Source organism: Schistocerca piceifrons, chromosome 1, assembly GCF_021461385.2.
Source record: "Schistocerca piceifrons isolate TAMUIC-IGC-003096 chromosome 1, iqSchPice1.1, whole genome shotgun sequence".
In the NCBI taxonomy this organism is placed as follows: Eukaryota; Metazoa; Arthropoda; class Insecta; order Orthoptera; family Acrididae; genus Schistocerca; species Schistocerca piceifrons.
In genome coordinates, this window is record NC_060138.1 from 217,216,300 (window position 1) to 217,238,478 (window position 22,179).

At 41.9% G+C, this 22,179-nt stretch overlaps 1 protein-coding gene across 1 annotated transcript in view; it reads right to left on the reverse strand.

Annotated features, from left to right (window-relative positions):
• Positions 1 to 22,179, reverse strand: part of LOC124789348 (zinc finger protein 628-like) — a 388,802-nt gene that overhangs the window by 10,250 nt on the left and 356,373 nt on the right. The window contains exon 4 of the mRNA XM_047256677.1: positions 15,305 to 16,755. Coding sequence (XP_047112633.1) covers positions 15,305 to 16,755 — 1,451 coding nt within the window. The remainder of the gene's footprint in view (positions 1 to 15,304; positions 16,756 to 22,179) is intronic.

The following is a 22,179-nucleotide window of genomic DNA, read 5'->3' on the forward strand; positions in this document are numbered from 1 at the left end:
GCGTGGACTCTGGGAAAGGCAGAGAAAAAGAGACTGGAAGCAGTGGGAATGTGGATGTGGAGAAGAATGACGAAAACAAGCTGGATAGATAGAAACAGTAATGAACAGGTCCTAAGAAAAGTGAATGAGAACAGAACGCTGCTAAATTTTAAAGGAAGAAGAAAATAAAAAATAATAGGGCACATAATGAGACACAACCAGTTCCCAAAGAATGTATTTGAAGGAAAAGTTTTAGGGAAAAAACCAAGAGGCAGGACAAGAGCAACGTCTTTTAATAACACAAAGAAGATATGGGGATAAAATCGTATGAAGAATTGAAGAGGGTGACAATGCAGAGAGGGACGTGGCTAAATCGACAAGGCATAGCCTTTAGTTTATGATGATGAATAATGCAACTTCAGCTTTTTTTGAAGAGGAAGTGAAATATGGAAGGAATTCCTTGGAATTTTCTAACTGGTGCCAAAATAATAATTACAAATAAACGCTCTAACAATAACGTAAGGTTAGATAAATAGAAACAGAGACCAAGCCTGTAACATCGGGAATATTTATAACTCGTCCACGAGCTGGCAGCAGAGCCGAGCTGGTGACATCACACAGTTGCGAACAACTTGTGAAATGCTACCTACTGTCACAGGGTTGATGTTTCCCTCACGACGGTGCAAGGCTGCATGCTGCTAATATAACACACTACGCCCTGCACTCGTTCGTTTCGATGCGAGTTTCTGGCTCATCCGCCTACTGCGATCGCCACGTTTTCGGTCCTTATAAAGAAACCTCTGAAAAGTTAGCGCTTCGTCTGTAAACAAGCGGACTGTTGTTCTGTGAAGAATGGATTATCCTTCTTCATAGAAGATGTAGAAGAACATGCATTACACTGGGATAGGGGTGCATACGCTTCGACTCATGCGAACTAAGGTAAATGAAATCACACAATGTAGAATTTCACGTGCGAAATTATCTTCTATGGTTTGTAAGCACTCTAACACGGCCCTAAGTCGTAACTTAAGATTTTTTAATATAAAAATATTTAGTTCACATAATTTAACAAATTTTTAACCTACAGTATTAACATTGGAAAAATTAGGCTACGGATGTGACATCGTTTGTTTCCCTTTTCTTATAAATAGGGATGTAACCCTTCGTTTCTCTCTCTTCCTGTACTTGTTCCTCGTGTGCGTGAGTGTCGCTCTGGGGAGCAAAGACATCTGTTACTGTACTGGAAAAGTTCCGATCTGTGGTAATACATTGCAAAGGGAGAAAATATTGGATTTCATTTGACAAAGCATCAACATGCGAAAACCTGCGAATGTAAATGGACAGATAATTAATATTTTCAATTCTTAATGAAAGGGATTTAGTTAAAAAGGATAAATAATTTGAAACAGTTTTTTGGACATTTATAGGCATTATAGGCAATGATTTTATTAAGTGAAAGATCCAACTATATTAATTGACAAATTTACGCTAAACAATGTATGCGCAGTTCACTTGTCTCATTAGATTGCCGAATCTCGAGCTCTTGTGATATCTCTGAACAGCATTGTTACCGATGATACTGAAACTTGAAAAATGTATTAAAACTCTTTTTAAATTTGATCAATGCCGAGAAGTTACTATATTTATCAGAGGTCAGGGATTGAGTAAATCTGAGAGAGACTTCGCACAGGCAGCATCTGAGGAGACGCCACAACTGGCGCCCAACGTACGGCACGAACCAAGAAAGAAGAAATAGTGTAAGCATCTCATTTTAAAACAATTTGTGGATTATGAATTATTGCGAAATATTTAAGTAAATGTTTCTGATTGGAGTTTATATACTCGTGTATGTGCATTTAACTAATCTGCAATTTATCTGTTTCATGTATCCCGTATATTTGATTTGTGAACCAAACGAGACTCACTAAATGTATTTCACTTAGTGAGGACCTAACTGAATACTGACCTGCAGTTGAGCTGATCTGGCCACGTGTACCAAAGGTAAGGCCTTTACTATCCGGATAATCTGCCTTTTGCCGTACTTTAACATGATCAGTTATTAGGCAGTGTAGAATAGTTCGTGTTAAATAAGGCGAGACATTAACTAGTCCTTGTAGTTTTAGTTAGATTGTTCTGAAAGCATTTGTTAGGAGTATTGTGTTGGATTCTCTGAGAAGTACCTTGTGAGAGAGATTTCCGTAACGTGGTTTTGGATTTTGTGATTACGAGTAACAGCATTTGTAATAATAGGAATAAAATTCATTTTTGAAAAGGAAAAACAAGGAAAGGAAAAATGGAGATAGATTAATCGAGAGAGAATTTAACAGTTTTGGATGAACCTGAGATTGAAAATATTCCGATGTCTGTAAAAAATAAAGTAACTGTCAATGAAACGTAGAAGCTTGATGAATGCATCGGCTATAGAATGTAGTGATGCAGGTTCTGAGTGTATTTTGCATAAATTACCCTATGAAACTGGGGGAATTGCCGAAAAATCAGAAAATGTACCGATTTGGTATAGAGCTTCCGATCCATTTACCGCCATTTTAATGAAATTGTAGAAAAGGGATAAGAAAATAAAAGGAAGCAAGTCGAACATTAAGCCGCACGAGATCGAAGATTAGTCGAATTCGAAGAGGAACAGGGTAGGGAATTAGTTGAAAGAGGCCAGAAAATCTTTGCTGATTTGAAATAGATTCACAATAAGTTAGCCAAAGTAAACAGCAAATATGAAAGTCTCCCTGAGGGAGTAAAACAATTAAAGATTGAAGATAAAGATTTTAAAGTATTGCAGGCTAAAGTAGAAAATGCAGTAGAATCTCTTACCTATAAAATGGAAAATATGGAAGCAGAAAATAAGAAAGAGATGACGAATATTTAGTGAAGCAATCGAAAAGGTGGGAGGACGAAATATCCGAATAGACAGAGACTAAAAATACTGAAATAAATACGGGTGCGACCTCTGAGATAACGTCAGAAGTGCAACGCGTTCCCAAGAAATCATAGAAGAGTTTAAAGCCGAGTTGAAACAAATCAAGGACAAAGTCGTTTGGAGATTCCTAAAAGGCATAAGTTGGAATTAATCGAAACTGAAAGTCCGGCTGAAAAAAGGAAGAGCGAAACGCGTTTCCACGTAAATTTAAAACAGACGAAAGTTATTTTCTTGTATCTAAATTAGACACCAGATATGCGGATGAACAAAACGTGTTTAAGCACGTATTCTGATCCAATCGACGATATTCGAAACAATGTTCCATCGCTTTCGTTATTAAAATTGGAACAGATGATAATAAAAAACGACAAACTTATTGGTCCGAAGATGACAATCCACATCCCATAATATTCGTTAAAAGCTTTAGGGATTCTTTCCCTTGAATACCATAAAATATTATTTATTGTATCCCATTAATCGGACATGCTGCTCTGTGGGTTACCGTCGCAGCAAAACATCGTAGAATGTACGAAGTATTCGAAAGAATACCTGCAGCCAAATTTTGGTCATCGAGTAAACAAGAAAAATTACGTCAAGAGGTATATAGTCGTGAATATTACAACCTGAAAAAGGTAAATTTAGAAAATATTTCGAATACTCTATTAAGGGGCTCCGGAACGCCCTATACTTGCAATGTTAAAATAACGCTTATAAATTACATCTTTCCTCACAAAGTATTTGAGGTAGGAAGTTGAACTTTTTACAGATTATTTATTGGAATATGGGCTACAACTTAACACAGGGATTTTACAAAATTTTAGTTCAGTTATTAAAGATGATTTTTTTTCAATTGTAATGAAAATTCACAACATTTTTTTGCAATTTTTTATTTATATATTCAAAAATATACAGTTTTTTTGGTAAAAGCCTGTGTTAAATTATGCAGAAGGTACTGTGTAACATTTACTGAAAGTTTGAAACAAATATGTTTGGAAGATCCTTAGAAAACATGTAATTAGAATGAGAAAATAAAAGTTTTGGGAATCGAGCGACAAAGATTGGATTAACTTTTTAGTGCATTCCAGGTCCATAGGATGGATTATCTTCATCCTCTGCAAACTCCTCCTCCAGCTTCCTCTTGTTCCCCCTCCTGTTTACTCTTGCTTGTATTTCTAGACTCTTTACAGCCCTGTCTGCAGCCCGAAGGCGTTCCTTGTCTAAAGCAAGCATCGCTCGTTGTTGTCTTCGTAGATTTTGCTACCATTTTCTTCAGTTGCAGTTACTGCAACACTGTTCCAAAAGGTGGCCATGTATGAACACTTATCACATTTCAGTTGTATTTCACTAGCAAGTCCTACGTGCTTTATTATGGAGAGTTCCAGACCAACTTCACTACAATGAATACATCTTACACAGTTTGAAAAAATTCCTTTGAGAACCGACATATCAAATATTTATTCACATCCGATTCGCCCATAAAACATTCATAGTTTTCACTCATTGAACCAAGCTTCTTCTGTGAAGTATTTTCTTTGCCACTTTGACTGCTATGGGCAGGTGTACTTGAGAGGTTAGGTTCACTCACTTGGTTATCGTCTTTATTGTTTACAGTAATAACACATACCTTTGGCTTTCCAACATTTCTCCTTTTCTTAAAAGCCTTCAGAGGGTTTCTAATAATTTTACTTTTACTCATTATTATACTCCAACAAAACAGAGACTCAAGAAACAGAATTAATTACGAATATTTTCGAGATAACGACAGAGTAAATAAACATGAAACAATCGACAATCACACCAGCGATATATATTGAACCATCACAGGTTAGCCACAACACATACTTTATCTCACATCACTAAAATGTACCTGATGAACACGGACGTTAATAATAACACCATTTGACAGCAGTTTAACAGCGCCACAGTGGGTCACGCCCATGTAGAACATATTTCAAAAAAAAATTTAAAAATAGTTGTAGTCTTCGGAATTGAATAAATTTTATATCTATTAAAAGGTAATAGTCTGCAGATTCAGAAAATGCAAAAAAGTAAAAATTGAACTTTTCATGATTTTGAGCCTTTCCGGAGCCCCTTAATAAAATTAGATACTGGGATGAACCAATTTCACTCAGAGAAGTTATCCGAATCCTTAAGACAAAATTACTAATTAACACTAGAGAAAAACTGATTTATGTGCCAGACACGGATCTGGAACATTATTTGTAAATGATAGATTCATTAAACTTGAAACAACGACAATGGAAATACTAATTCTAATGGAAATGCTTGGGGAACCATAATAATGGTACCAGTGTAATAGAGCTAATAATTATGATCCGAATCGTAATAGGAATGGACCTGACAGTCGTTATGGTAATGGGTATGTAAGTTTTGTATCTCCTCCAGCCTCAAAAGTACAATTTAACCAGAATTTCCATCCTTATGACGATCTGAATAACAATAATGTTATGCAGCACAATGATTTCGGCAAAAGAAGGTTTGATGATAATTTTAATTCCAATAACTGTAGCAGTAATAGGTATTTTAATAGCCAGTTACGTAATAACAACTGAGGTTCTTGACAGCCATCTGCTGCTGCAATAGCAATTGATCAGAATTTACAGATGCAGGAAGAAATAGATAGTAATGGTAACAATTCACAACCTGTACAAGGTCCAGCAAGATCCTGGACACAGCCGAATCATAGTGTTAAAATTGTTGAAGTCACTGATGAGAAACAACGTAGACGAAGTAACCTGATCACTTTTAGCCTTCTGAGGCTCGTCGAAGAGAATGAAGAAGACACTGCTGCTATTAGTGTGTTAATGCTGCTGCATAATAATGGAATTAAAATTCAGGATGAGCTAAATTGTGCACCGAGGGAATGGAAATCTGGCAAGAGTAAGATAATGCAACTCAAGATTAAAGCGTCAATAAAAGATATTCCTGTAGACGTAATTATAGATACTGGAGCTACAACATCCATGATGAGTATTATTTTCTGCAAACAGATTAGTATGAGTAGCAAAATTCGGGTTTTTTCGGTACGCAATTGTACTGTTACTGGAGTTTTTGAGGCGCAGTCACAGACTGTAAAGCTTCAGATACAGGTAGATGTAATAGTCCAGAAGAAACTACTTAAAAACATCTTGGTTGTAAATAAATTGTTGGTATCCAATATTTGGGGGTGGGATTTCCTGTGTGAGAGGAAAAGGGTAATGGGCCTCGAGTGTTCTATTTAGAAAGCAACAGTAATAACGTAAAGCCAGACCTAGTGAAAATGCCAGAGTTGTGTAGCAATTATTGTCAGTGTATTAATAGCAGATGTGTTGGTCCCAAGTTGGGACAAATCGCAACTGATTTTTGTTTGGAGAACTCAGCTCGAGAACAGGGATTAGAAATAAGTGATCTTATTAGAAGTAATGTAGCTGAACTGATTATCTGACAAATGAACAACAAGAGGAACTATACCACTTGTTGTCTAGTTACATTATAGTTTTCCATGACACACCTGGAATCATAAAGCATTATGTTTATCATATGGAAGTTTATCCTCATAAGACCTTTGAAGAGTTTATTACATCATTGTGCCCATATGTATGTGCCCAGAAAACTTGGAAGAATTGTTACAAAAATTTTATGGTGTAAAATTCTTGACTTTCATGGATTTAAAATTTTCTTACTGGCAGATTATGTCAGATAAAGAAACTGTGAGGCACACTGCTTTTATCTTCTCTGGAAGAAGTTATCAATTTAAGTTTATGCCTTTTGGATTGAACATAAGTGGAGGTGTATTTACTGCAGCACTGGACGAAGTGTTAATACCAGAACGGCTAGACAAGTTTGATATCCGTGTGGATGATTTATTAACAGCCACAGAAACGAGAAATGAGCACACAGAACTGCCTGACAGAATGTTTAAAACATTCGAGGCATATGGTGTTACTGTGAACCTAATGAAGTCAAAGTTCGGTAAGAATCAGATTAAATTTTTAGGACATATCACATCATGTTAGGGGATACGAACTGGTCCCAAGAAACTAGACATAATCAAAATTTTCGACATTCCACTAATAAAAATAGTTTAAGTCGTTTTTTGGTATCGCATCGTTTCTTAGAAAATTCGTGCATAATCAGTTATTAAAGAATGATCACTTATTAAGACAGCTGGAAAGAATACGGAATGGCACTGGACGCCCGTGTGGGCAGAGGCATATGAACGAATTAAGACTGCTCTAGTAAATTCTAAAATATTGTATCATCCAAATATGAAGGAGGACGTTATTTGACTGCAGATGCATCATCAACTGGTTTGCGTGTATTTCAATTAGTAACAGTGGACGAACAACAGGGAATTAGCGTTATAAGTTTCTCCAGCCAAATTCTTTCTGCCTGCCAGAGAAGTTATACAGTAACAGAAATAGAAGTATTTGCCGCAATGGAAAAATTTAATTACTTTATATACGAAAAGCATGTAAAAGTGTATTGTGATCACCAGTCTGTAAGTTTTATTTTATTTTGTAGATTGCTTCATACGAGACTTGCCTGGTCGGCGGAAGTGTTGCAAAACTGTGATACAGAAAAGATTCATGTGAAGGGAAAAGAAAACGTAGTGGCAGATGCTCTTTCCCGATTACTGCAACGTTTATTAAGCTTCCATGAGGTTGCTGGAAAATCGTCTAGCTTTAAAGTGTTGTTAATAATGAACTCGCCATTTAGGCATCAGAACGTGACTGTGTGTATGAATATAAGACAGATTAGGCAGAATCAGTGATGTATTTCGTTCCAAAATCAGACACCGAAGCTATTAAGTAGGTGATCATGTTCTGGCTCATTCACCAGTGTATGCTCTGTTCACTAAGTAACTAAAACTGTACCCTATGAGGGTAGCGACAGTCATCTTTATCATCAGACGATTTATTAAAGACTATATTCCGCAGTAGGGGAAACCCGATGAAATTACGCCTCATAATGCTTCATATTTCACGGGACATAAGTAGAAAGAATTTCTAACTGAACAGAACATAAAGCATATCTTAACGCCCAGATTTCATCCCGAATCTTGTCCCGTGAAACGTATGTTTGCGGAGTTCAGTATGTTTACCAGATCATATACTGCCAAGCACCAAACCAAATGGATTAAGTGTGTGTCCGTTTTCTAAGTCTTTTTAATCATTTTTCACACTCTTCCACCAAGCATACACTGAGTGAAATGATGCTAAATGAGGTACAAATAAACGACTGGATAGATTCACCCCCGAAGGAACCTGAGTTAGTCGGCAACAAAGAAGAACAACTACAATGAGATCTCCAATAATTTCAGTTTAGCGCCAAAGCGAAAACTACAATATGATAAAAGTTAGGTTCTATCCTCCAGTACCAGACTGGAGATAAGATTTTGCTTAGGATTCAACCAAAGGCTTCATTAATAAAGAAACAAAATAAAAAATGGCAAGCTATGTGCTCTGAAACCTATACCATTCTTCACGTCCCTCGTGAAGGGAGTTATTTAGTCATATACCCTGAAACGAGGAGAATGATGGGATTATATCCTTATATCCTCACAAAGACGTTAAAAATATTATGAATAAGATGTTTTATATGTTTAATGAGTGATGAAGGAGAACAAGTACGAAAATTTCTTATTATTATTTCTTATTATTATGTCTGTAGCTATTAAGTGCACAATTTCAGAAAACATATTTATATTCTTAGTTCTTCAGCATGAATTTAAATCAAATATAGTGGTTGTAGTTTAAAGAACTGTGCGCATAATTTCCTACGGAGGTGATAAGGAATAAAATTCCATGAACTGTTTTACTGGCAGATGAGTCTTCAGCTCTTAATTGTGTGATTCTGTCTTAATGAACTTTGAGCTCGTATTTGAAATAATTTCAGATCCTGTCTTAATGAGCCTTTAGCTCTTACTTAAAACCAGTGATGACTTTGTCTTGACGAACTTTCAGCTCATAATTGAATCAGGTTACGATTTCTTCTTGGTGGACCTTCAGCTCTTACTTTAAATAATTTATGATTTTTGCATTGATGAGCCTTTAGTTATTATGAAAAATATTTTGTTTCTTTGTCTTAATGGATTCAGTGTAGATGTCCCATTAATTCGAAACTACAGTCGAATCATTATTTGTGTAAACGAAAAGCGCTTGGTGCGCAAGAGACTGTTGAAGATGTGTCATATGTAAAATTGCATAATGACTCGTCATGGCTAGAGTCTAAACTTAAGTTCAGGACAGGTTTTTTCGGATCTGACGCTTATTTTGCTAAAGGAGTTTTCCGCTAGTTCATTTCAAGGCTAGTGGCTTGTTCGCGGAGTTTGATGAGGAAAGCTAACCGCGAGTACCAACGCCCGCTAAGCTCTCGATAAATGACTACAACTCTGCAATTGCTTATGTGTACTCAACCGATAGTGACCGAAACTTTGTCATTTTTAAAATGTTTATAAATAACTTGAATTTGAACTTTTAAAATCTCAAACTGCAAAGAGACTCTCATATTACGCTCCGATGCAATACTTCGGATACAGACTGTACTAACAGATCTTGCACGAATCACTGACTCGCTGAAGCGTGCGAGAAGAATGCAGAAGCAAATACGAACTCTTGGTGACATAAATTGTGAAACGGAGGATGTACGAGGCAGGAGATGACAAAACTGTGACAAAATGAATCGGTGAACGATAATCTATACTGACGGTGGTATAAATATGAGAGACGTAACTAAAGTGCACATCTGGAATAAAAGAAATTAATCCTTAAATTTGTGTGTATTCCACGAATTCAAAGGAATTTTACCATTCAAATTGTGTCGTACAATTGTTCCATGTCTCAATGTTGGAGTGCTGGAAATTGTCCAACAGAGACTGCTGTAGCTAACCTATGCACCTTGCAGTTTGGGGGACAGGAGTTCCTCGAGAAAGAGCCCTACTGGGCCTCGGTTCATATAACCGCAGTCAGAGACCTAGCAGGTCCGCCACCTGGTACTCACTATTAGTTCCTCGAGAAAGGACCATACCCGGTCTCGATTAATATAACTTCCAGCCACAGACCTAGAACGTTCGCCACTTGTCACCCTATCTTCCACTCACTGGAAAACGACAATGAAAAGTAAGAAAAAAGCGAACGAAAATATTAATTGTATATTCACTGTATATAAAAATGACGAGCTAATGATTATGTTGCGATTTTAAAAATTTTGCGATTCTTAATGAGCAAATTATTAGGCTCAATAGGATATAAAATTAAATATTTATGACATTTTTCGCGTGTACGTAACTTAATCATTTAATGAGCAAAAACGTACAAGTTCACTTAGTTTTAGCGAGGAAATATTTAAGATTAGGCTATGGGCAACAGTGTAGGCTATCATACAGAATAGTTGAACATATTTAGCTAAGCAACTTGTTTAAGCTCATGTGGATTTCTTTGTTTACTTGAAATATTTAACTTGTGAGCAATTTTGTTTTGTCTCATAGGTAGCGTAAGTGAACGTACATAGTTGAGCATCCTGTTACGCTCTTGTAACCTTCGCAATGAAATATTTAAGAATCCATCATTTATCGAGGAAACAAAACTGGAAAACGTAAGTGTTCTGGTTCCTTCTGCACTGAGGCCAGTGAAACAAACTTTCACTGTCCCCAGTCCGGGGAGCTTATTGTAACCACTCATATACGGCAGTAAGTCGTAATTGCTCCAAATAATTCGTTGAATACGAATTTTGTAACATCACCTGCAATGGGTATACATACATTACCCAATTATGACATACAAAAATTTGTGCCGGGCGAGGAGTCAATCTCATATTTCCCACTTATCGTGGGCGGCGGCCTTAACCATTACGTGCACGCTCTGCACGCTCCCTGCCCCGATCCAAACCTCCATGTGCTACTTTCCACTTCCTTATATCATTGTCTCCCTTCAAGCTCGCAAAATTCTTGCCGCTCTGGTAGAATGACACTACCACAAGGAATCGAGACCTTTTTTTTTTTCATAGTATGGCTCGTCTCGGCTTATGATACAAATAGATTTGACAATAAACAGCTGTATGAACATATGACATCAACTGCAATGGCTATAGATGTATTACCCAATCGTGACTTGAAAACTTTGTGCCGTACAGGGACTCGAAGTGGGACTTCCCGTTTATTATGAGTGGTCGTCTTAACTAATTCAGCTGTCCATGCCCGCTCACCAAACCGACCCAAAACTCCATATGTCGTTATCTACTGCCCTATATCTGGGTTCGAGTCAAGGTGTCACAATTGCAGCTGATGTCACAAAATTCGCATTTAGCGAATAATTTGGAACAAATGTCATGAGACTGTGATACGGTCTACGAACTAAGTGTAATGAGACTGGTGCTGATTCAACGTTACCCTCATGCTTGTTTAATATAAAATTTATTACATTTGCGAAAGGGAAAGACAGAACGAACGGGAGAGAGGGTTTCCAGATCAAAAATGATCGAAAACTGAGGCAGTTCATATTTAATTGTAGCACGAAGATAAACAAAAACTATTTGTTATTATTGAACTGCAATGAGTAAAAGTATAAGTTATCCGATCAAAAGTATCCGGTCACCCCTATGAAATGCGGAAATGACCACTAGATGTCATTTGTGAGTGTAAAAACTGGAGGGGAATGTTACAACAAGTAACAACAGTCCCTTTGACTGTTCAGAGATGTCACTAAACCCACCCAAAGTTGTAAACAACCATGCCTGAGCAGCGTCTATTAGACGGAGAGGGTGCGACAGCCGAGCAGTTCCAGTCATTCCACCAGGAAGGAAGTACACGGCTCGTGTTGTCTGTAGTTCAACATGCATAGACGGTCAATACCACGGTTCGATCGCGTCTGCATTGTTACTTTTTGCCAGGAAAGGCTCTCAACAAGGGAAGTGTCGAGGCGTCTCGGAGTGAACCAAAGCGATGATGTTGACATGGAGGAGATACAGAGAGACAGGAACTGTCGATGACATGACTCGGTCAGGCCGCCCAAGAGCTGCTACTGCAGTGGATGACCGCTAGTACGAATTATGGCTCAGAGGAGCCCTGACAGCACCGCCACTATGTTGAATAATGCTTTCCGTGCAGCCACAAGACGTCGTGTTACTACTCAAACTGTGCGCAATAGGCTGCATGATGCGCAATTTCACTCCCGACGTCCGTGGCGAGGTCCATCTTTGCAACCACGACACCGTACAGAGCGGTACACACGGGCTCAACAACATGGCGAATGGATCGCTCAGGATTGGCATCACGTTCTCTACACCGATGAGTATCGCATATGCCTTCAACCAGCCGAGACGGGGCATATGACGATAAAAGTGGACTCGATTCCTTTTGGTCGTATCATTCACCCTGAGCGGGAATCAAGTAGTGTCGCGAACATAAAAGGAGACGTACATAAGATTACGACATAAGGAAGCGGACAGTGACATATGGAGGTCTGGATAGGACCGGGGAGCGTGCGTGGAATGGATGGCTGCTAGCAATAAGCTGGAAATCCGCCTTCAAGTGCCGGTCCAGCACAAATTTTCATATGTTACAACTGGCTAATACATCTAGAGCCATTCGCATTCATCGAATAATTTGTAACAATATTGCATACAGCTGCTAGTAAATTTTCTTCTACGTGGCTCGCACAGGCTCAATAAATCTGAAGAACGAGATTTTTTCACCAGATCGTGTACAGCTTTTATTTATTTATTTATTTCACATTACCAGTTTCAGGCACTGTCCATTGTCAAGTGAGCCAGAAAAAATAGCAACACACAAAAAACAGCTGAACACCAATAAAGTAACTAATCTGACGTACTATTACACGACGATAATATTTACCTCGAGTAACATGCGTGGTACATCGTCGCCATTAATTTAAAAATCGCGTTTTATTCATAAGCGTCCTTATTTAAAATATGAAGGTACATGACATGAAAGTGCTCAATAGAACAAAAGTATTATCACGTTACTTAAATTTCACGTCCAATTGGTTTATATTTCTATATAAAACATTTTTCACATAACTATTAAGAGAACACACTGGATCGCATTCGGGAGGACGACGGTTCAATCACACGCCCGGCCATACTGATTTAGGTTTCCCGTGATTTCCCTAAATCGCTCCAGGCAAATTCTGGGATGGTTCCTTTGAAAGGGCACGTCAGACTTCCTTCCCTACTCCGATGAGACCTATGACCTCGCTGTTTGGTGTCTTCCCCCCAAACAACCCAACCCCCCAAAACATATCAATTGTTGTAAGATGCGTGTGCTTTTATCCTCTGAGTGACAGTTCAAAATTTCCGATGTGAATTGCACTTTTGACACTTCGTTGAGTGAGTGCAAACAGCATGTTTCCTAGGAAATATTGCAAGGTTTGTTTTCTTAGTACTTCTGGCTGGATGTGACGTTTAAATAACGTGGAAATACTTTTGTTCTCACAAGGTCTTTCATCTCATGCACATTTTAGATGACGAAATGGCGCGCGAATTTTAAATTAATGACGACAATGTAACGAAATACGTTACTCGAGGTAATTATAGCGTTGTGTAATGGGTCATACAATTAGTTACATGATCTGTGTTCAGCTGGTTTTTGCTACTGCTGTGTTGCTATGTTTTCAGATACACTTGAGATAGGCGATGCCTGAAACTGATAGTATGGAAAATGAAACAGAAATTGTACACAGACTGGTGAAAAATGTCGTTCTTCAAAATAAGCTGCTAACTGTAAAATCATATTGAATAAATTTAGTCTAAAACTTTGGTATCCTTGTGCCCTGTGTTCTTCAGTATAATAACATGTCAATATTTTCTCATCTAGCTTTTTAACCTGCCGCATCCTGCAACCTCAAGGACTTCAAACTATATGGACCTGGCGATACCAGTAACAACTGCAGTATATACACTCCTGGAAATGGAAAAAAGAACACATTGACACCGCTGTGTCAGACCCACCATACTTGCTCCGGACACTGCGAGAAGGCTGTACAAGCAATGATCACACGCACGGCACAGCGGACACACCAGGAACCGCGGGGTTGGCCGTCGAATGGCGCTAGCTGCGCAGCATTTGTGCACCGCCGCCGTCAGTGTCAGCCAGTTTGCCGTGGCATACGGAGCTCCATCGCAGTCTTTAACACTGGTAGCATGCCGCGACAGCGTGGACGTGAACCGTATGTGCAGTTGACGGACTTTGAGCGAGGGCGTATAGTGGGCATGCGGGAGGCCGGGTGGACGTACCGCCGAATTGCTCAACACGTGGGGCGTGAGGTCTCCACAGTACATCGATGTTGTCGCCAGTGGTCGGCGGAAGGTGCACGTGCCCGTCGACCTGGGACCGGACCGCAGCGACGCACGGATGCACGCCAAGACCGTAGGATCCTACGCAGTGCCGTAGGGGACCGCACCGCCACTTCCCAGCAAATTAGGGACACTGTTGCTCCTGGGATATCGGCGAGGACCATTCGCAACCGTCTCCATGAAGCTGGGCTACGGTCCCGCACACCGTTAGGCCGTCTTCCGCTCACGCCCCAACATCGTGCAGCCCGCCTCCAGTGGTGTCGCGACAGGCGTGAATGGAGGGACGAATGGAGACGTGTCGTCTTCAGCGATGAGAGTCGCTTCTGCCTTGGTGCCAATGATGGTCGTATGCGTGTTTGGCGCCGTGCAGGTGAGCGCCACAATCAGGACTGCATACGACCGAGGCACACAGGGCCAACACCCGGCATCATGGTGTGGGGAGCGATCTCCTACACTGGCCGTACACCACTGGTGATCGTCGAGGGGACACTGAATAGTGCACGGTACATCCAAACCGTCATCGAACCCATCGTTCTACCATTCCTAGACCGGCAAGGGAACTTGCTGTTCCAACAGGACAATGCACGTCCGCATGTATACCGTGCCACCCAACGTGCTCTAGAAGGTGTAAGTCAACTACCCTGGCCAGCAAGATCTCCGGATCTGTCCCCCATTGAGCATGTTTGGGACTGGATGAAGCGTCGTCTCACGCGGTCTGCACGTCCAGCACGAACGCTGGTCCAACTGAGGCGCCAGGTGGAAATGGCATGGCAAGCCGTTCCACAGGACTACATCCAGCATCTCTACGATCGTCTCCATGGGAGAATAGCAGCCTGCATTGCTGCGAAAGGTGGATATACACTGTACTAGTGCCGACATTGTGCATGCTGTGTTGCCTGTGTCTATGTGCCTGTGGTTCTGTCAGTGTGATCATGTGATGTATCTGACCCCAGGAATATGTCAATAAAGTTTCCCCTTCCTGGGACAATGAATACACGGTGTTCTTATTTCAATTTCCAGGAGTGTAATAAGAAAAAAGTAAAATTACTTTTGATTAGATGATACCTCTGTGAACAGTACCTTGTCTGACTGATATAGTCCCGATGATCACTTGGCGTTCCACTCATTTGTGTTGTCAGCGAGGCCACTGACGTTGCAGCTGTCACTGAAGACTGGGCCGTCTTTTGGAACGTCACACCCAAAGCCGGCCTCAGAAGTGGTTGAAACTTTTTTCCCGTTGCTGGAGCTGATGCTGTTGCTTTCTTTAATTGGACTGCATTCTGAAGTGACTGAGATTTTACTACAACGTTTCTTGTAAATTTTGCCTGAGTCTGGGCTTTGGAAGAGATCGTAGCAGGAGTGATCAAAGATTCTTTGGTTCCTGGTACTGAGGACAATGTTGTCAAGGATAAAGGTCGTACTGTTTTACCGACAGAAACGTTGGATGCTAACTGTAGCTGTGGAGTACAGATGACAGATGGTGAGAGCTGGATCACAGAAGGTGTCAGTGGCCTGGGACTTTCCGCACGTACCGTCACTAGTGTTGGACTAGCAGTACTCTTGGGCTGAATGGTGGCTGTAGACTTCTGAAGGACGTTGCCCGGCTGTGAAAGAATGAATGCTAACGGTGCCGGCTGTACCAGCAGCTGTGGCACCTGACAGCCAGTTGTGGCCCGAAATGTCTGCAGCTGAGGAACAGGCACTCCAATCAGCGGACGCGCAGCTGTAGCAGCTGTAGAATTTCTGATGGCTGGAATGGCTATTTTCGGTTGTATTTGTGTCGTCACCGTCGGTACCACTGGGATCTGAATCGACAGTGGAGAAATTTGGAGTGGGGGAGGTACTGAAGGAGTCAGTTGACGAACACTGCCAACGGGATGCTGTGCCGCTGACTTTGTCGCAGTCACGAGGCGTATTCTGTGCCTCGCCTGTGCCGTCTGGGATGTCGTCTGATGCCCTGGCGGTGAGCAGTTTGAAGCTGTTGAGGTAGCTGACTTCGGTGTCGAGGACTGCAGTTTCCTTTTGGGCAGGGACTGCCCCACTGTTTGTTCCTCGGGTTCCAGCAGAGTCCGATCGTCAGAATGCAGTGTTGTGGGCTCTGGTTTCACTTTCACAGATGAGACTTCTTCGTTGGCTGGCTGGGCAGTCATCTCACCAGGCTGCAGCTGTTTGAGGTTGTCGGCAGATCCACCAGGAGCGACGCAGCTCTCGGGCCCTTGCACAGTAGGTAGTGCGGCTGGGTTCGCCACTGGCGGGTCTTCAGAGCTGCCCGCCGACTTGGTCTGCCTCTTGCGCTTCCGCGGCTGGCGCTCGAGTGGATGGTCGACGGAGACTGGGTCGTCGGCGCGCTGGTAGATGCCCGTGGCGTACGACGCGGCGCATTCGCTGTCGGGGAAGGCGTTGGGGTGCGCGACCACCAGGTGGGCACGGAAGTCGGCCGCCATGTTGCAGCCGAAGTCGCACAGGTGGCACTGGTACATGTACTTCCCCTGGTGCTTCGCGGTGCTCAGTACGTGTTTGCGTAGGTTTTCCTGCGAGCAGAAGCAGTTAAGGTTGAAAGATCAGTGCAAGAATAAGCCAAAGATCTGAACACGTATTATGGTATTCTAGTATCAAGTGACAATAGATCACAGTAGCATAAACAACAATTCAACACAGCGATTACTAAAATCTAAGATATCTTGTCAAAGCAATTTCGGCATCCTGCTGAACGCTATCTGCATAAAAAATCAAACACAATAAATGATTAATGTATATTTTCGGGAATACGTTTGTCTCGGTAACATATATAAGAGATTGGCATTCCAAGATTACAGGCTAATGTATATGCAAATACGCCGTTGAAAATGCGAAATTCTCGCACTATAAAAACCGCCAGAATGTTGACTGCAAACATGCAAACGTGCGTGCACTGTGTTGTACAGGTGCTGGATGTCAGTTGGTGGAATGGAGTTCAATGCCTGTTGGACATGATCGGTCAATACAGGGACGGTTAATGTTGGTTGTGGATGATGCTAGAGTTGTTGTCTGATGATATTCCATGCGTGCTCGATTACAAACAGATTTGCTGATCGAGGAGCCAAGTCAATATGTCGACACTATGTAGAGCATGTTGCGTTACAGCAGCGGTATGTGGGCGAGCGTTATCCTGTTGGAAAACACCCCCTGGACATCTGTTCATGAATGCCAGCACAAAAGGTCGAATCACCAGACTGACGGACATATTTGCAGTCAAGCTGCGTGGGATAACCACGAGGGCGCTCCTGCTATCATACGGGTTCGCACCTCGGATTATAAATCCAGGTGTAGGTCCAATGAGTGTAGCACGCAAATGGGTTGTTTGCAGGCCCTCAACTGCTCTTCTCCTAACCAAAACAATGCCATCACTAGAGCTGAGACAGAACCAGCTTTCACCAGAAAACACAACAGACCTCTACCCTGCATTCCAATGAGCTCTCACTTGATATCGGTGAAGTCACAAATGGCGGTGGTTTGGGGTCACTGGAATGATTGCTACAGAGCATCTGGATCGGAGCTGTACTTGATGTAAACGATTTCTAACAGTTCGCTGTGTGACTGTGGTGGAAACCTGCTCAAATAGCTGCTGCAGATGCAGTACGACGCGCCAGAGCCATACACCGAACACGACAGTCTTCCCTGCCGATAGTACCACGCAGCCATTCGGCGTCCGGTCTTGTTGTGACTGCTCGCTCTCATGACCACCGCTGCCAGAAATCACGTACATTCTTGCCACATCTCTATGCAGTATCGTAGAAGGAACATTCAGCTTCTCGTAACCGTATTACATGACCTCGTTCAAACTCAGTGAGGTATTTATTATGGCATCTTTGTCACCTTGAAGGCATTCTTGATTGGCATCAAGTCGCCACTTCCAATCTCAAAGGTAACTAATGCTCACGACCGTTACGGCATGATTTAAAGCAAACGTGATTTTCATCCTTATAGTGGCACTACTAGCGCCACTCTTATGCAACCGGTGCGAAATTTGAATGGACATAATCTTTCACATGTAGAAACACGCCTGCCTACAAATTTTTCGTTTATGTCGCACAACTGCTTTAGGTCACGCGATCTTTTTTCGGTCAGTTTATTTGAACTCTACTTATCTACACTACTGGCCATTAAAATTGCTACACCACGAAGATGACGTGCTACAGACGCGAAGTTTAACCGACACGAAGAAGATGCTGTGATATGCAAATGATTGGCTTTTCAGAGCATTCACACAAGGCTGGCGGCTGGGACGACACCTACAACGTTCTGACATGAGGAAAGTTTCCAACCGATTTCTCATACACAAACAGCAGTTGACCGGCGTTGCCTGGTGAAACGTTGTTGTGATGCCTCGTGTAAGGAGGAGAAATGCGTACCATCACGGTAGCCTATCGCGATTGCGGTTTATCGTATCGCGACATTGCTGTTCGCGTTGGTCGAGATCCAATGACTGTTAGCAGGATATGGTATCGGTGGGTTCAGGAGGGTAATACGGAACGCCGTGCTGGATCCCAACGGCCTCGTATCGCTAGCAGTCGAGATGACAGGCATCTTATCCGCATGGCTGTAACGGATCGTGCAGCCACGTCTCGATCCCTGAGTCAACAGATGGGGACGTTTGCAAGACAACAACCATCTGCACGAACAGTTCGACGACGTTTGCAGCAGCATGAACTAACTGCTCGGAGACCATGGCAACGGTTACCCTTGACACTGCGTCACAGACAGGAGCGCCTGCGATGGTGTACTCAACGACGAACCTGGGTGCACGAATGGCAAAACGTCATTTTTTCGGACGAATCCAGGTTCTGTTTACAGCATCATGATGGTCGCATCCGTGTTTGGCGACATCGCGGTGAACGCACATTGGAAGCGTGTATTGGTCATCGCCATACTGGCGTATCACCCAGCGTGGTGGTATTGGGTGCCATTGGTTACACGTCTCGGTCACCTCTTGTTCGCATTGACGGCACCTTGAACAGTGGACGTTACATTTCAGATATGTTACGACCCGTGGCTCTACCCTTCATTCGATCCCTGCGAAACCCTACATTTCAGTAGGATAATGCAGGACCGCATGTTGCAGGTCCTGTACGGGCCTTTCTGGATACACAAAATGTTCGACTGCTGCCCTGGCCAGCACATTCTCCAGATCTCTCACCAATTGAAAACGTCTGGTCAATGGTGGCCGAGCAACTGGCTCGTCACAGTATGCCAGTCACTACTCGTGATGAACTGTGGTATCGTGTTGAAGCTGCATGGGCAGCTGTACCTGTACACGCCATCCAAGCTCTGTTTGACTCAATGCCCAGGCGTATCATGGCTGTTACTACGGATAGAGGTGGTTGTTCTGGGTACTGATTTCACAAGATCTTTGCACTCTAATTGCGTGAAAATGTAATCACATGTCAGTTCTAGTATAATATATTTGTCCAATGAATACCCGTTTATCATCTGCATTTCTTATTGGCGTAGCAATTTTAATGGCCAGTTGTGTAATAATCCGCCGCTCGAGTGATATGCAGATGGATTCATAGTCGCGGCTACATTGTTCATACGGCTCGTACTTTCGCCTTCAGCAGCCGCAGTCCTACGGCGGGTGGAACGAGGAGTTCGTATCGATCAATGGCATAGATACGCCGACTCTCGAATCAGTTACCTTGCCTTCTGGACATATATTTTGATTAGGAACTCTTTTGGATTACATGTAGTTACCACGACTCTGACTTACATTCGTCAATGTTGATTACTGTTCATATTGCTTACAGTCGACATGACAGCATTCTTCTGCAGTTCCGGCTATGTAATTAGTGCCGATCTTCTATTCCACACATTTCATGGTTCGTGGCAGTGCCCTGCCTAGTTAGGCGTGGTGCACACTGAGTCCATCGATATGCGATACGACACATTTGCATTAAAAATCGCGTGACGCAACGCTTATCCGTCCGACACTTGTGTCCCCTCTGGAACGATATGATATACGACAGACATGCAGTGCGACTCGCCAGATGACAAGCAACAAGACAGCACGAATCACGTTTCTGTTACAGTTTCAGCCGCAATCATGAGCTTTTCTGAAGATAACATTATTGTGGTTTATCATTATTCGAAGCTCAAACAACTGAAAAAGAAAAGAAAGTACTCGGTGCGCCAGTACAATGCTATAAAAAGATAGTTCGCCTGAAGTTTTTGTGATGTATCTCAGCACATTCACAAGTCCCGCGAATACTACAGAATTAGTTTCTATCAGCTGCTCTGCCAAAGCGGGACACAGATTTGCTGCTTGCTATTTCTTCTGCTGAGACTACTGATAAGCTGCTCATTACAATAACTTAAGTTGGCGAAAACTATGAATGACTTTAAAAATGCTGCCACGAAAAATTTCATTTTTTGAATGACCACCTAGCCTGTAGTTTTTTTCGCAAATTTTGCTAAACTTCTCTCCCCACGTTGCTCTGAACAGTTTGTTCTGCATGCTGTCGCTCTTTGTCATAATAACAATAATAACGAGGATATCAGTATAAACTTGGTTTGACAAACATACACACACAAACTTCGGTTGATAAAATAAATGGATTCGAGGGAGACGAGTGGCCCGACCGAGGTTCCATCCTGTGACCTCTGCGTTTCCAGGCTTGAGTTTTATCGCTACACCACGAGGCCCGACGTGTATGTAGACAATTCATCTACAGTGCAAGTTTTGATGAGTAAGTTTAGGAATGCCAAAATATGTAACATACAGGGCCGTATTTTTTTTATTGTATTGACTTACATGCTTAAATATTTTATCCAGCCATGAACCTTAGTATTTGATATATATTTCGAATTGATACCTCTACCGTTCCTGAGAATAACGGTCTGAACTGACAGACACGACAGATGGACAAAAAACGGGAAAAGAAGTATTTTTTATGCAATATAACTAAAAATTAACAATTTCCGGAATTTTTCCTTTACTTGTACTATAAAACCTTTCTTCTTGTCAAATTTCATGATTTTAAGTCAACGGAAAGCTACCTGTATGTGTTTTGCTGAGAAAGTTTGCGAGTATACGTGACATAAAAGGCCGTATATTTTGATCACATTGGCTTACAAAATTAAATTTTTCATACCGACAAAGGTCCGTAGACCTTGACATGTAGCATAAAATTCCGCTTGATACCTCAACGTATTCCTGAAAAAAGGGGTATTAACAATCGTAGAGACAGAGAGACGGATCGAGGACAAAGTGGTCCTACAACGGTTCCGTTTTTAGCGATGAGGTGCGGAACCCTAAGTACTATTTCCCTTCAATTACAGCATTTTTGAATCCCCGCCTAATGTGATGGGCGTGACAAGCATTTGATGGTCGCCTGGTCGTCCAGAAATCGCAACAAGTGTGGGAGTCTCTCTACAACGTCGCCACGCTTGAGCAGTGCAGAATTTCAGTCGGAGAAACAGACCAGTCTCTGGTGGAGAGCTAATGAGTAAGGACAAGAAGCGAACAATAGAGATTGGTGTGATCAGTACGGACTGAGCTACGCCATCGCTTGGCCGGCAGCGTGGTAAAGTCTGTGCGTGAATTAGAGTCAACTTGCTGTCAACACGAACACACTGATTCCTGGTCCTGGAGTCTTGGCTGCAGGGAAGATCTTGCTGACGGTGCACAAGTGGATGTTGCCCGTGGTGTGTGCTTTTGAACGGATGTGCACAAGAAGAGTGTCGTGGCGGTGATGCTTGACGGAAACATCGGTTGAACACTCTGGCTGAGATTCACATTCACGCTATGCTAGCAGTTGGAAGGTTCAGTGTTTTCCTGTTTACCACTGTCCTAACTGAAGAGTGGGAGGTCAACGTGCATGTAACGTGTAATTTTGAATGTATGCAGTTTGATTAACAAAAATTGGGCAGGTTACTTTCATTTATAAAACATCTGAAAACGTCATTCATACCATTAACAT